The 16523-nt window shown below is 34.6% G+C and overlaps 1 protein-coding gene across 1 annotated transcript; it reads left to right on the forward strand.

Annotated features, from left to right (window-relative positions):
• Window positions 1-14647: 14647 nt before the first annotated feature.
• LOC131607164 (glucan endo-1,3-beta-glucosidase-like) lies at window positions 14648-15946 on the forward strand. Its single transcript, XM_058879189.1, has 2 exons — window positions 14648-14793; window positions 14880-15946. Exons 1-2 carry the CDS (start codon window positions 14739-14741, stop codon window positions 15824-15826), a joined length of 1002 nt encoding a protein of 333 aa, XP_058735172.1. The 5' UTR covers window positions 14648-14738; the 3' UTR covers window positions 15827-15946.
• Window positions 15947-16523: the final 577 nt, after the last annotated feature.

Raw genomic sequence — 16523 nt, forward strand, 5'->3', positions numbered from 1 at the left:
GTTCTAATTGATGAAAATGGTTATATAGTTAACTGAACATTTACTTTCTTGAAAAAGTATAATTATTGAGTTTCTTAAGTCTTGGAAAAGACCTAAAATGAGAAATAATTTGTAATAAAGGGAGTAATTGTCGGTTTAATTTGCAATATAGCAGTATAATAACATCCAGGTTTTATATTCAGCTATCAGGACAATCGCTAGCAGCTTATGGCTATGGGGTTCCAGAATTTAAGTCATGAAATTACACCTACCAAAGCGACACCTACAGTTTGGGAGTTGATACGTTAGAACTTTTGACAGGTCGTCAGTCCAATGACAGGTGAGACTAATTTGATACATATCACCTTCTGTTTGAACTAAACTCACATAATTGATTTAAAGCTTAGAGTTCGAGTTTTAGAATCCGAGAGCAATTTACAATTATACAATGCAATTGAAATTAGCATGAGATTCATCTGCTTCATCTAATTTAAACTGTAAGTGAGCTTAAGCCGATACTATAGTGAATTACATAAATTCCAATGAGCCATTCCATAGTGTATATTACAATGTTTATAAAAATATCTATTATAATCTAGATACAGTAGTAAGAAGTGTCCATCTTATAACGTAAAGGAAGCCTATATGTTCCCTCAATCTTTGTGACATTTGAAGGAGGATGAAAGAGTGGCTTATCAAGCAAAACAGGCAAGTATTAGAGAATAAAACCTTGGTCTACACCATCTGTTATATATAGAGGAATGCATTGAACTTGAGCCAATATTTAAAACATTGAAACATGGTTAAAGCCATACTAAGAATTGTGATATGAAACATATATAAAGGGTATGTTGTGAAAATCATATCAGAATGGCACATTTCACGCCTAAAGAAGGCCCAATCATAAGCTACTTGGTATATTTTCTCTTTTAATTCAAGTAAACAAAAATTTTATATACTAAAGTAGTTATGCCAAATGTAAACTTTAATGACTCTTTGAGATTATAAATATGTAGAAGAACCAACCCACAACACAATGCACTCTTTGCTTATTCAAAATAACTTAAAAGATGAATTTATCATCATGTCACTATCTAATGGAACTAAACTTCCAAACCCACACTAACACCCGTACTCATGACAAATTGGTGACAATTCCACGATCCACACCAGTTCCTGTGTGAATGCACGGGTAACACACCAATACCATATGAACACATAGATAACACACATGTACCGTGTGAACGTGCGAGTAATTATACCAATATTCGTGCGAACGCACAAGTTTTAATTCTTTTTGTACAATTAAAGAAAATAAAAGTAAAACTTATGAGTTATATTATTGAATTTTTCTTTTTTTTTATATTTTAAATTGTAGTATAAATTTTAATAAATACAACATTAAACTTAATTCTTTTATATCATTTTCTTTATTGACTTTTAATTAAAATTTCGTTTCTAATAATTTTCAACTAATTTTAATTTATGTTATTTATTTGTTTCATTTATTAAACTGTATAGATCTTTTTATTATTACAGCTCTATTAATCCTAAAAAAAAGGCTTTTACACAATTTTTTTATAAAGTACTCCCTTCATTCCTATTTATAAGTAAATTTTAACTTTTTAGATTCATTGAATAATTAATATATCTAACATATATATAATCTAAATACATCATTTATTCAATAAACTTTAAAAGTTTAAATTTACTTATAAAAGAGAATGGAGGGAGTATGTGTTTAATAGTTTTTCTTTACGATAGAAGTTTTTAAAAACTTATACAATTATCTTGCAGTCTATATTTTTTCTAATAATTTTTTTATTTTTTTTAATTTTTTTGAATTCTCATGATAAACTCGTGACATATCTGCATTAACACCAGAACTCGTGCAGACGCACGGGTTTCCCACTAGTTGTTTATAAAAAGTTGTATTTACTTAGATATTTTACTATATATTTATTAAATTTTTTCAAATACCTATTAAGTAAAAAATACTAATTTTTTTATTTATTTGGTTTAATTTGAGATTTATAAAATAGGGTTAATACCTATTTTCACCCCTGCCATATGGGGTGTATTTGAAAAACCTCCTGCCAAAAAAAAAAGTTGCAATTATTACCTTAACAAATTTTAAAAGTTTCAACTTGGACCTTTAGCCAGCCACATCATCAAAAAATCTGATGTGGCAACTTTTTTTTAATTTATTATTATTTTAATTGCGTGGCTGACTTATGTGGCAAATGGGAATATCCACGGGGTACAAATATGCAGAGGGGCACCTAGTGTGTTGCATCTACTTTTTGCTGACGACTGTTTTCTATTTTGCAAGGCCAACATGGAGGAAGCAGCGCGTCTTATGGAAATCCTCGATGTTTATGCCAAAGCATCCGGGCAAGTGATTAATTTAAATAAATCTGAGGCTTTATTTAGTTGTAATCTGAGTCAGTCAGCATAGGAGGACCTAGCAAAAATTATGGGAGTTCGTCATGTCTTAGGAACGGGGAAGTATTTTGGATTGCCCTCTATAATCGGGAGGAGTAAAAAGGCTACTTTCGCTTTCATCAAAGATCGTATTTGGAAAAGAATTAACTCTTGGAAAGGTCGGTCCTTGTCTAAAGCCGGGAAAGAAGTCATGATCAAATCGGTTCTCCAAGCAATCCTGGCCTATGTGATGAGCATCTACATCATCTCCGATGCCATGATTAATGATATTGAGAAGATGTTGAATGCTTTCTAGTGGTGTGGAGGTGCTAATAGTAAGGGTATCCGGTGGATAGCTTGGGAGAAGTTAGCTTGTCCTAAGAAGGAAGGGGGCCTTGGATTCAAAGACTTTAGAGCTTTCAATATAGCTATGGTTGCAAAACAGGGTTGGTTCCTCATGAATAACCCACAAGCTTTGGTGTCCAGATTCTTTAAAGCAAGGTATTTTCCTAAAACATCCTTCTTTGATGTTAATCTTGGTTGTAATCCTAGTTTTGTTTGGAGGAGTATTTGGATTGCTAGAGAGATTCTAACTATTGGTTGTAGGTGGAGTATAGGTGATGGTAGCAGTATAAAAGTAATTAATGAACCTTGGATTCGGGGAAAAGCTGAAGGTTGTGTGAAAGGGCCGAAAAATCAAGGTATCTATAATATGGTAGTTAAATATTTGATCTTACCTAATGTTAAACAATGGAATATAAGGGTCATTCGAGATTTATTTGATTGTGTAGGAACGGAAGAGATCATTTATTACCGAAGATAGATTGATTTGGAAGGAAGAGAAAGATGGTCAATATAGTGTTCGGTCAGGATATAGAGTTTGGAAGAGTAGAAAGAAATTCAATACTCCGGAAAGTAATGCGGAGAATTGGAACGGCTTGTGGTCTGTTCTTGCTCCCCCCCGCGTGAAACATCTTCTTTGGCGAGTTTGCATAGGGTGTTTGCCATCCCGAGTTCGGCTTAAACAGCACCATGTCCCGTGTCCTACTACCTGTCAGTTTTGTGAAGTTTCAGAGGAGGATGATTGGCACATTTTTTTTGGATGTCCGGAAACTAATTCGTGTTGGAGGACAGCAGGTTTACACGACACCGTCGCACATTATATTACTCATTTTAATGATATTAAATCGCTTATCTTGAAAGTGTGTAGTAAGGAGGATAGGAAGGTGGCTGGACGCTTTGCGATCATACTCGAAATGTTATGGCAGAATAGAAATAATTTTATTTGGAATAATGAGAAAGAGGAAGCATCAAGACTTGGTTGGTTAGCTTCTCATAAGTGGCAGGAATGGTTGTTGGCACAACATCCTCAGGATAGAGAGGTTACTCCTCTTCCAACCTCTGCATCACATGAGCAGCTGCTCCGTGATTGCAACTACACTCCCAAGCCTCGTCCTGAAGCTGAAATGGTAGTGTTAGATTCTGATACTGAAGCAGAATCTTCTTATAGGTTGGATAGAGAACCTCATCCGTACTTCACTTCCAACCCTGTTTGTTCAAAAACCCAAATAAACTTCCGCCCTGAATACCCTATTGGTGTAGTTTTTGAAACAATAAAGAGGAATCTCAGAAGTACCTTTGATACTCTCAGAATTGCTGAAAGCTCTGGATTGAATGATGTTGCTATGCGGAACTTCTGGAGGATCTTTCGCAGAGAATCAGATGCTTTGTTTTTAGAACTTCAGGAAGCCTGTGTAGCTGCTGCCCCACGGCCTCGTGGAATTCTGAGGAATTATGAAGACTTCTGGTTTGCTAGTCTCAAAGGAAGACATCTGTTGGAAGAGAAGCCCTTCTTGGATGAGATGGAACAGTTAAGACTGGCTGCTGTAATGGAAGCAAATCCATGCAGGGATATGGTTATCTTTATTCCTGATCATCCTGTTCTGCTCGGAGACATCAAGACACTCTTTAACTATCTGAGGGAAAATCCTTCTAAGAAAGGCCCAAGCGTGGTCATTCCGGAAGTTATTGACCCACCAGAAGTTGAAGGTCCTTCTGCTCCCAGGAATCTAGCTGCCATTCTTCAGGCACTTGAGAATGGAGATTCAGAAATTCCTGCTGCAGAATATGGAGATGCTTCTATGCAAGAAGCAGATGCTGAAGATCATGTTGCTGAATCAGATCCCGTTGAGGAAAATCCTGCAAATGATCTATCCATGGAAGCTACAGATCAAGTTGCTATTCCTGTGGTTGAAAGTGGTGAAACTTCTTTTGATCAATCTTCTCGTCTTGCAAGGACTCTGGAAGAAATTCAGAAGAGACAGGATGAGCAAAGCTCACTCAATGCTGAGTTTAGAACTTTCATGGTGAGGCAAGATGGACACAACAATGAAATTCAAGAGATGCTGGCCAAGATCCTGTCAAAGCTAGGGTCATAGATTGAGTCTGTGTTGTTTCTTTCTTTTTGCTGCATCTGTTTTTGTGCATCTTGTCTTTCTTCTCTGTGTGTACTTCTGTACCTGCTGTTTGCACTTAAATGAAATCATCCTTTTCCTCTGTGTGTTTCTTTTTGTTTGTCTCTGAATCTTTTCTGTTTTTTGATGACATGACAAAAAGGGGGAGAAATATGTGATAAATGATTTGATTTAATCAGTTGCTTTTACTAACAAGAACTGCAAGTTCTATATGGTTTAAGTGTGTTGCAGGTATAAAGAAGTGAAGAAAATCTTCAAAGCAAACACAAGAAGCAAAACCATAAGAAGCGTTATTCTGTAAAAAGAATAAGCTTATGGAAACTGAAGCAAGCTGAGTGCTGTCAAGCTTCAGAATCAGAAGCACTGAGAATAGAATTTGATCCAAAATTTGTCTATTTGCTTTGACAAAATTCTATTTGCTCTGATACATTTTATGTTCTGACTCGTTCATGCTGACTTTTGTCGTTTAGTTTTTGTTCTGTAACATTTCAGGATGTAGAGATGCTCTGATGATGCTCTGGTACATTCAACAATGTTCTGATACAAATCTAGCATGAAGTGATGTTGGAAGAAATTCAAAGCTCTGAAGCTATCCGAGGGAAGCAGAAATCAGAAGCTGTGAATGTTCTAAAGATCCAAAAAACTCAAGTTCTGAAGCTGTCCTAAATGGAAGCAGAAATCAGAAGCTGTGAATGTTCTGAAGATCAAAGAAATTCAAGTTCTGAAGCTGTCCTAGATGGAAGCAGGAATCAGAAGCTGTGAATGTTCTGAAGATCAAAGAAATTCAAGTTCTGAAGCTGTCCTGAATGGAAGCAGGAATCAGAAGCTGTGAGTGTTCTAGGGATCTAAAGAAATTCAAGTTCTGAAGCTGTCCAATGGAAGCAGAAGTCAGAAGCTATGAATTCTCTGAAGACAGAAGCTTATGTGATCGTCTCTACCGAAATAATCAGGGAAGTCTTTTATTAAAGTTCTTCGAGTATTTATTTCAGGGGGAGATTATTTATCTCAGGGGGAGATTGTTAATCTCAGGGGGAGACATATTCACATGCTTATGCTATAGCTGTGTAATTTGTCTTTTGCCGTCTGCTCTTTCTGATCGCAAATTCATATCATTTATATATGTTTTTGTCATCATCAAAAAGGGGGAGATTGTTAGAACAAGATTTGTTCTGATCAATTATCTTAGTTTTGATGATAACAATAATATGAATTTTGCTTAAGATAATATGGTACTCTAATCCAATGCAATTTCCTTTTCAGGAAATATATAAAGAGTATGCATAATTCAGCGCTCAGAAGCTTTGACTCAGAAGGTTCAGCATGCAACATCAGAACATGGTCTGGCAAGACATCAGAAGATGGTCGAAGCAGAATCAGAACATGGGTCTATGGAAGCATCAGAAGAACATGAGATCAGAAGCACTGAAGTTCTGATGGTATCACGCTCAGAAGCACTTCAAGGTCGGAAGATCAGAAGATGCTATGCACCAAGCTGTTTGACTCTGATGATATTCAAACGTTGTATTCACAAACATCAGATCAGAAGAAAGTACAAGTGGCAGGCTACGCTGACTGACAAAAGGAACGTTAAAAGCTACTAAAGGCTACGTCAGTAGACACAGCGTGAACAAGGCTCGAGGTAGTTGACAAAAGCGTATAACATTAAATGCGATGCTGTACGGAACACGCAAAGCATTAAATGCACTCAACGGTCATCTTCTCAAACGCCTATATGTATATGAAGTTCTGATGAGAAGCAAGGTTAACGATTCTGGAACAAAACAACTCATATTAACTTGCTGAAACTCTGTTCAAATCAAAACTCAGAATCTTCATCTTCATCAAAGCTCACTACATTGCTGTTGTAATATATTAGTGAGATTAAGCTTAAACGTTAAGAGAAATATCACAGTTTGTGATTATAGCTTTTAAGAAGCATTGTAATACTCTTAGAAAGATTACATTAAGTTGTAAGTAACTAGAGTGATCGTGTTGATCAGAATACTCTAGGAAGTCTTAGCTTGTGTCTAAGCAGTTGTAATTAGAGTGATCACGTGGTGGTCAGGATACTCTAAGAAAGTCTTAGCTTGTGTCTAAGCAGTTGTTCCTGGAGTGATCAGGTTGTGATCAGGATACTCTAGAAGACTTAGTTGCGGACTAAGTGGAAAACCATTGTAATCCGTGCGATTAGTGGATTAAATCCTCAGTTGAGGTAAATCATCTCTGCGGGGGTGGACTGGAGTAGTTTAGTTAACAACGAACCAGGATAAAAATAACTGTGCAATTTATTTTTATCTGTCAAGTTTTAAAGTTACACTTATTCAAACCCCCCCTTTCTAAGTGTTTTTCTATCCTTCACCATTTTCTAAACTAAAAAATAACATATTAATCACAGAGTATTAGCATGCATAAATTAAAGGAGGTGTCACATGTTGTTTTCACTACAATTGAAAACCCAAAACAAACATACAACACACGCACTAATCATCTCGTAACACAATTGAATACCTCATGCATTCATCAATTTATGCACATCGCACGCGAAAAATAGAATTGCTATCAAACAGTTTCAATGAATATATCCCATATTATATTCATCTACTAACTCAAATAACATATTCAATTATGCCATATAAAACCAAAATCAAATCTAGGCAACATAGTCATTAATAACATATCCAAAGTATCGATCAAATACATAAAAGATAGAAATATCCAAACATAAGCATAAGTCAATAAAGAAAACCCCCCCAAGTGTTACATGATCAGAGTATATGATTCGCTACCTAATCAAACAACAAACTCAGGAGCTCCTCGGCTAAATATTCGGACAAGCTACTACTCGTCAGAACCTGCACGATGTCACGATGAACATCATTCAAACAGAAGGGTGAGAATTGAAATTATGATAGATAAACATAATAATGGGAAATGTAAAACACAACAAGAATACATTCCACAATTCATCACTCTTCTCAAAACATACATTCATACCGCATATATCAATTATCACACAAAACAATCTCATTGATACAACAACAATCACATAGCATACAATGTGATTTGAATGTAATAAATGTGACTCAATGCATGTGGTACCATGGGAACCAATGTTTCACTGCTTTCCGATTCAATATCTAGAATCCAAGCGACGCTTCCGATACGGACAAGACCAAAGCCACGATTGTGAATCCAAAGTTTCATCGCCTATGTTTCAAAGCCAACAAATGTGAACCCAAAGTTTCACCACCTATTTTTCAAAGCCAACCAATCGTGAACCCAAAGTTTCACCGCCTATATTTCAAAGTCAACCATGAATGCATGTACAATTATCTCAACACATATGCAATTAAGATTATCCAAACAAATCTTAACATACCGCGTACCACAATAATTCATACATCGAATTATTCACCAATATTACAAGATTCACATACCAAGTAACAATTACATCAAAGCACAATAACTATCATATATTCAATCACAAATATCATGAATATCTTACCACATATCATGCCAACAATTGTTATTCACCGCATACTAAAACATAACGCACATAAAGACAATTACATAATATTTCCCACAAAAAAATCATAATTAATCAATCAAGTGCCAATCAATTCTATCCTATCATATAGATAATTACATTAGTTTCCTAACTCTTTGAACGACGCATAAAACGGAGTTACGGATCAAAAGTTATGAACATTTTAATTTTTACAAAACATGGCATTTTCGCCTGGCGGAAGAAATCCTTCGCCCGACGCTCCAAGTCAGTAGCGTGACCACAAAAAACCTCACTCGCCCGATGCTCTCCCGGCGCATGCTCGCCCGACGGAAGACACCAGAGCAACAAAATTTTGTGCATTTTCAGCACTTTCAACATTAACCAAAATCCACTTTTGTCAAAACCACAATTTAACACACATAAAAGGTTCCTAAACATGTTTCTAATCATGGGTTCACATACAAACATCATCAAAAATGATTAATAGCACAAATCCCATGAATTCAACATAAACCCTAACATTTTCCAAATCTATGAAATTGAGAAAATAAGAGATCATACACAAAGCATACACACAACATTACCCAATCACATAAACCTATAGTATTTTAGATTCTAACCCTAACCTATTGATTTTAATCCACCCTCTTTAAGAATCTACAATGCTCTCCTCTTTTCTTCTATGTTCTTTCTCTCTTGCCTCTTTTCTCTTCTTTCTATCTTTCTCTCTTTTCTTGTAATTAAGTTTCTCTCACAATTCTCTACTACTCTAATTGTGATATTGGGCTTAACCCACCCAACTACTCTTTCTAATTTAATTAGGCCCACAATATATTATCTTATAATTCTAATAATTATTCAAATAACCCAATTAGCATAATAACACTCAATTAAATAATTATCATAACAAATAATAATTAATTAAAACAAACAATTACTAAAACACAAAATAAGGCTAAATAAATAAATAGCTAATAAAATTGGGATGTTACAAATTTTATCCATATTAAAGGTGTGGTTTTTATGATGGCTCTGATCTCATTGGATTTGTAATTGCTTATGGTTTATAGTTTATTTCATGTTTTGTTGGGTTTTGCATAATAAAACGCTTCCTGTTCTTTGATACTACTATTTGTGGTATAGATTCGATTCGTATGTTTGTTGTTTAATGATGTTTGGCTTCATTAATAATTAAAGGTGTTGTATGCCAATTAAAGGTGTTGTATGTCAGGTAAGAGAGAATTGGATTTTTACAAAACAATATTTGGAAACTGTACAATTTGTTTCGAACTGAATATAACAAGATTTCTTAACTTCACTTCTCCATATGGTATTTCAATGATCTATAATAAGTCTGTAAGAGAGTTCTAATTGATGAAAATGGTTATATAGTTAACTGAACATTTACTTTCTTGAAAAAGTATAATTATTGAGTTTCTTAAGTCTTGGAAAAGACCTAAAATGAGAAATAATTTGTAATAAAGGGAGTAATTGTCGGTTTAATTTGCAATATAGCAGTATAATAACATCCAGGTTTTATATTCAGCTATCAGGACAATCGCTAGCAGCTTATGGCTATGGGGTTCCAGAATTTAAGTCATGAAATTACACCTACCAAAGCGACACCTACAGTTTGGGAGTTGATACGTTAGAACTTTTGACAGGTCGTCAGTCCAATGACAGGTGAGACTAATTTGATACATATCACCTTCTGTTTGAACTAAACTCACATAATTGATTTAAAGCTTAGAGTTCGAGTTTTAGAATCCGAGAGCAATTTACAATTATACAATGCAATTGAAATTAGCATGAGATTCATCTGCTTCATCTAATTTAAACTGTAAGTGAGCTTAAGCCGATACTATAGTGAATTACATAAATTCCAATGAGCCATTCCATAGTGTATATTACAATGTTTATAAAAATATCTATTATAATCTAGATACAGTAGTAAGAAGTGTCCATCTTATAACGTAAAGGAAGCCTATATGTTCCCTCAATCTTTGTGACATTTGAAGGAGGATGAAAGAGTGGCTTATCAAGCAAAACAGGCAAGTATTAGAGAATAAAACCTTGGTCTACACCATCTGTTATATATAGAGGAATGCATTGAACTTGAGCCAATATTTAAAACATTGAAACATGGTTAAAGCCATACTAAGAATTGTGATATGAAACATATATAAAGGGTATGTTGTGAAAATCATATCAGAATGGCACATTTCACGCCTAAAGAAGGCCCAATCATAAGCTACTTGGTATATTTTCTCTTTTAATTCAAGTAAACAAAAATTTTATATACTAAAGTAGTTATGCCAAATGTAAACTTTAATGACTCTTTGAGATTATAAATATGTAGAAGAACCAACCCACAACACAACAATGCACTCTTTGCTTATTCAAAATAACTTAAAAGATGAATTTATCATCATGTCACTATCTAATGGAACTAAACTTCCAAACCCACACTAACACCCGTACTCATGACAAATTGGTGACAATTCCACGATCCACACCAGTTCCTGTGTGAACGCACGGGTAACACACCAATACCATATGAACACATAGATAACACACATGTACCGTGTGAACATGCGAGTAATTATACCAATATTCGTGCGAACGCACAAGTTTTAATTCTTTTTGTACAATTAAAGAAAATAAAAGTAAAACTTATGAGTTATATTATTGAATTTTTCTTTTTTTTTATATTTTAAATTGTAGTATAAATTTTAATAAATACAACATTAAACTTAATTCTTTTATATCATTTTCTTTATTGACTTTTAATTAAAATTTCGTTTCTAATAATTTTCAACTAATTTTAATTTATGTTATTTATTTGTTTCATTTATTAAACTGTATAGATCTTTTTATTATTACAGCTCTATTAATCCTAAAAAAAAGGCTTTTACACAATTTTTTTATAAAGTACTCCCTTCATTCCTATTTATAAGTAAATTTTAACTTTTTAGATTCATTGAATAATTAATATATCTAACATATATATAATCTAAATACATCATTTATTCAATAAACTTTAAAAGTTTAAATTTACTTATAAAAGAGAATGGAGGGAGTATGTGTTTAATAGTTTTTCTTTACAATAGAAGTTTTTAAAAACTTATACAATTATCTTGCAGTCTATATTTTTTCTAATAATTTTTTTATTTTTTTGAATTTTTTTGAATTCTCATGATAAACTCGTGACATATCTGCATTAACACCAGAACTCGTGCAGACGCACGGGTTTCCCACTAGTTGTTTATAAAAAGTTGTATTTACTTAGATATTTTACTATATATTTATTAAATTTTTTCAAATACCTATTAAGTAAAAAATACTAATTTTTTTATTTATTTGGTTTAATTTGAGATTTATAAAATAGGGTTAATACCTATTTTCACCCCTGCCATATGGGGTGTATTTGAAAAACCTCCTGCCAAAAAAAAAGTTGCAATTATTACCTTAACAAATTTTAAAAGTTTCAACTTGGACCTTTAGCCAGCCACATCATCAAAAAATCTGATGTGGCAACTTTTTTTTAATTTATTATTATTTTAATTGCGTGGCTGACTTATGTGGCAAATGGGAATATCCACGGGGTACAAATATGCAGAGGGGCACCTAGTGTGTTGCATCTACTTTTTGCTGACGACTGTTTTCTATTTTGCAAGGCCAACATGGAGGAAGCAGCGCGTCTTATGGAAATCCTCGATGTTTATGCCAAAGCATCCGGGCAAGTGATTAATTTAAATAAATCTGAGGCTTTATTTAGTTGTAATCTGAGTCAGTCAGCATAGGAGGACCTAGCAAAAATTATGGGAGTTCGTCATGTCTTAGGAACGGGGAAGTATTTTGGATTGCCCTCTATAATCGGGAGGAGTAAAAAGGCTACTTTCGCTTTCATCAAAGATCGTATTTGGAAAAGAATTAACTCTTGGAAAGGTCGGTCCTTGTCTAAAGCCGGGAAAGAAGTCATGATCAAATCGGTTCTCCAAGCAATCCTGGCCTATGTGATGAGCATCTACATCATCTCCGATGCCATGATTAATGATATTGAGAAGATGTTGAATGCTTTCTAGTGGTGTGGAGGTGCTAATAGTAAGGGTATCCGGTGGATAGCTTGGGAGAAGTTAGCTTGTCCTAAGAAGGAAGGGGGCCTTGGATTCAAAGACTTTAGAGCTTTCAATATAGCTATGGTTGCAAAACAGGGTTGGTTCCTCATGAATAACCCACAAGCTTTGGTGTCCAGATTCTTTAAAGCAAGGTATTTTCCTAAAACATCCTTCTTTGATGTTAATCTTGGTTGTAATCCTAGTTTTGTTTGGAGGAGTATTTGGATTGCTAGAGAGATTCTAACTATTGGTTGTAGGTGGAGTATAGGTGATGGTAGCAGTATAAAAGTAATTAATGAACCTTGGATTCGGGGAAAAGCTGAAGGTTGTGTGAAAGGGCCGAAAAATCAAGGTATCTATAATATGGTAGTTAAATATTTGATCTTACCTAATGTTAAACAATGGAATATAAGGGTCATTCGAGATTTATTTGATTGTGTAGGAACGGAAGAGATCATTTATTACCGAAGATAGATTGATTTGGAAGGAAGAGAAAGATGGTCAATATAGTGTTCGGTCAGGATATAGAGTTTGGAAGAGTAGAAAGAAATTCAATACTCCGGAAAGTAATGCGGAGAATTGGAACGGCTTGTGGTCTGTTCTTGCTCCCCCCCGCGTGAAACATCTTCTTTGGCGAGTTTGCATAGGGTGTTTGCCATCCCGAGTTCGGCTTAAACAGCACCATGTCCCGTGTCCTACTACCTGTCAGTTTTGTGAAGTTTCAGAGGAGGATGATTGGCACATTTTTTTTGGATGTCCGGAAACTAATTCGTGTTGGAGGACAGCAGGTTTACACGACACCGTCGCACATTATATTACTCATTTTAATGATATTAAATCGCTTATCTTGAAAGTGTGTAGTAAGGAGGATAGGAAGGTGGCTGGACGCTTTGCGATCATACTCGAAATGTTATGGCAGAATAGAAATAATTTTATTTGGAATAATGAGAAAGAGGAAGCATCAAGACTTGGTTGGTTAGCTTCTCATAAGTGGCAGGAATGGTTGTTGGCACAACATCCTCAGGATAGAGAGGTTACTCCCCCAAATAATCAACAATGGTTTCCCCCTGTGGGATGGTTCATGTGTAATATTGACGCGAGTTTTAATCGCAACCAAGGAACTACTAATAGAGTTTGGTGTATCCGGAATAATATGGGTCACTTTGTTAAAGTGGGTGTTGCTTGGGATATTGGTATTTTATCTGTTCTAGAAGCAGAGGCGTTGACTTTGCAAGAAGCTATCCAAGGTACTTTAGACCTTCATCTTGATCATGTAGTGTTTGTGAGTGATTCACAAAAGGTGGTGCAAGCCATCCAATCCAATGTTACCGGAAGTTCCGAATTTAATTTTATTATTCAATCTATTAAGTTGTTGTTACTTGATTTTCCAAACTTTGAGGTAGAGTTTGTCAAGCGTTAAGCGAATATGGTTGCCTCATTGTTTAACAAAGGCTGCCAATTTTTGGTCTCGACATAGTTATGTTAATGTTATACCTCCTTGTATTGAGACTATTTTATGGAACGAAAGAAGTTAGTTTTGCATTGGTAAAAAAAAAAAAGCTTTTTGTGATTTAATAACATAATAAAGTTCTTACAATGTGAAGATTCAAAAATGTTGTTCTATTAAAAAAACGAACCCTGACACTCAACTCACACTTGATGTTATTGAAAAACAATATATTCTAAAAACTTTGTTATGTTACAAAAACAAATAACATAATTAATGTGTTTTATGTTCATATATGAACTCTATTACGACTATCAAATGAATTATTATTACGGGACAAACTAAGCAATTTATGAAGAAAGTTAAATGAATTGGAAGGGCCGTAAAAAAAGTCCCATTCCAGCGTGATACTTAATATTTGCCACAAAATAACAAAAAAACCTCAAATTTTGGACGTACCGTATAAGTTCTAACTAAGAACGTTTCCTTCACGTAGCTAAACCAGATGACTAGTATGCAGATTAATCAGTGGCGGCTATTTAACATTAGTCTTGTAAGCATTAAGCCATCACTCAACAATATATGCGTTTTCACCAAAACAAAATAAATGGTTTGAATTCGAAAACATTTAGCATTAATTTCTGTAGAGTGATTGACGGGGCTAAAAGTCTGCATTAATAGTAACATATTGCATTGGCTTCTTCTTACTATTATCACGCTATAAATATGGACTAGCTTCTGTAAGAAGATATATCAGAGCTGCATATTGATTTATAACTATAACCACCATGTCTATCATTTTTCTGCTTGTTGCTATACTGTCCATTGGACTAGAATTTACAGGTCTATACCTCCCCCTATGATATATTATATAGTCTAGTTTATTTTTTATATATTGCATTCTTTACAATTAGTTTATCATAATGCAGGTGTACAATCCATAGGAGTTTGCTATGGCACGAATGGCAATAATCTACCATCAAGGCAGGAAGTTATAGATTTATACAAATCAAAAGGCATTGGTGGGATGCGTATATACAGTCCTGATGAAGAAGCCCTACAAGCCCTTAGAGGTTCCAACATTGAGTTGATCCTTGATGTGCCTAGGGATACTCTTTCTTCTCTAACAGATGCCAATGAAGCCACAAATTGGGTAACCAAATATGTGACACCCTACTCACAGGATGTTAAAATTAAGTACATCACTGTTGGAAATGAAATCCACCCTGATTACAATGAGGCCCAATACGTTCTCACTGCGTTACAAAACATTCAAAAAGCAATTTCATCAGCCAATTTACAAGGCCAAATCAAGGTCTCAATAGCAATAGACATGACTTTGATCGGTAATTCCTATCCTCCCAAGGATGGTGTTTTTACTGACCAAGCCAAGTCATATATACAACCAATAATCAATTTCCTAGTGAGCAATGGATCGCCACTTCTTGCAAATGTGTATCCGTATTTTGCTTATATCGGAAATGAACAAAACATTCATCTTGACTATGCTCTTTTTAATCAGCAAGGAAACAATGACGCTGGTTACCAAAATCTCTTTGACGCGCAGTTAGATTCAGTATATGCTGCTCTTGGGCAAGTTGGGGGATCGAATTTGCAGATAGTTGTGTCTGAGAGTGGTTGGCCATCTGCTGGTGGAGATGGAGCCACAACTGTCGATAATGCTTCCACATATTATAATAATTTGATTAATCACGTAAAGAGTGGGAATGGGACTCCGTTGAAGCCTGGTACAGCTATTGAGACTTACTTGTTTGCCATGTTTGATGAAAATCTGAAGAATGGTGCATCAACGGAGCAACATTTTGGTCTCTTTAACCCTGACAAATCACCTAAGTATCAAATAAGTTTCAATTAATTAAACAAATAATTCAAAGATATATGTAACTGAATATACAAATAATTGTGCATGTTGTGTTTGCATGTTCCTATTTATATAATGAGTTAAATAAATGAAAGATCATATATTGTTTAATCATCTCCTCTTTGTATTTTGGTTTGTGTTACATTTAACTTTGGAAAACATCAAAATTGATTTTGTCTAATATCTTTTGCGGACTAGTGACAGCCCCTCCCTGTTAGCTTCTATGATTGGATCATGGAGAGTAATTACTTCTTGACAACAATGAATTAATCATCATTTTATTACTACTTAATATTCATTTAGTTTTTAGATTATTATCTATTAATTATTTTTAAAATCAATTTCCTAATTAAAAAATAAATTGTAACGGCTGGGCTTAAACAACTAAATTGTAGCTCGTTTAATTTCCGAGCTTTAATTTTTGACCCGGCCCACTAAAGATCCGAGCTCGTCACGGACCGAGCAGCCCGTTTTGTCAACTCTAAGGTCATGGTTAGAATTCTAACCATGATGAGAAATTGCGCCTACCTTTTATTTTTATTTTTAAGCCACTTTTTAATTACCACAGTTAAAATTCTAACTATAATGAAAAGTGGCGTCTGGTCAAGGGTTTGAATCCTGATCCAGCAATTTTGACTTTTTTATTTATTTTAAGAATTTTTTTATCAATTGTGATAAAAAGTGGCCCTCG

Source organism: Vicia villosa, linkage group LG5, assembly GCF_029867415.1.
Source record: "Vicia villosa cultivar HV-30 ecotype Madison, WI linkage group LG5, Vvil1.0, whole genome shotgun sequence".
NCBI classification, from domain to species: domain Eukaryota; kingdom Viridiplantae; phylum Streptophyta; class Magnoliopsida; order Fabales; family Fabaceae; genus Vicia; species Vicia villosa.

Excerpts from the sequence above, each read along its gene's own strand:
- LOC131607164 (XM_058879189.1), top strand. The coding sequence starts at position 14,739 with ATGTCTATCATTTTTCTGCTTGTTGCTATACTGTCCATTGGACTAGAA. Across the intron at positions 14,794-14,879 it reads CATTGGACTAGAATTTACAG|GTGTACAATCCATAGGAGTT; the intron begins GTCTATACCTCC and ends ATCATAATGCAG.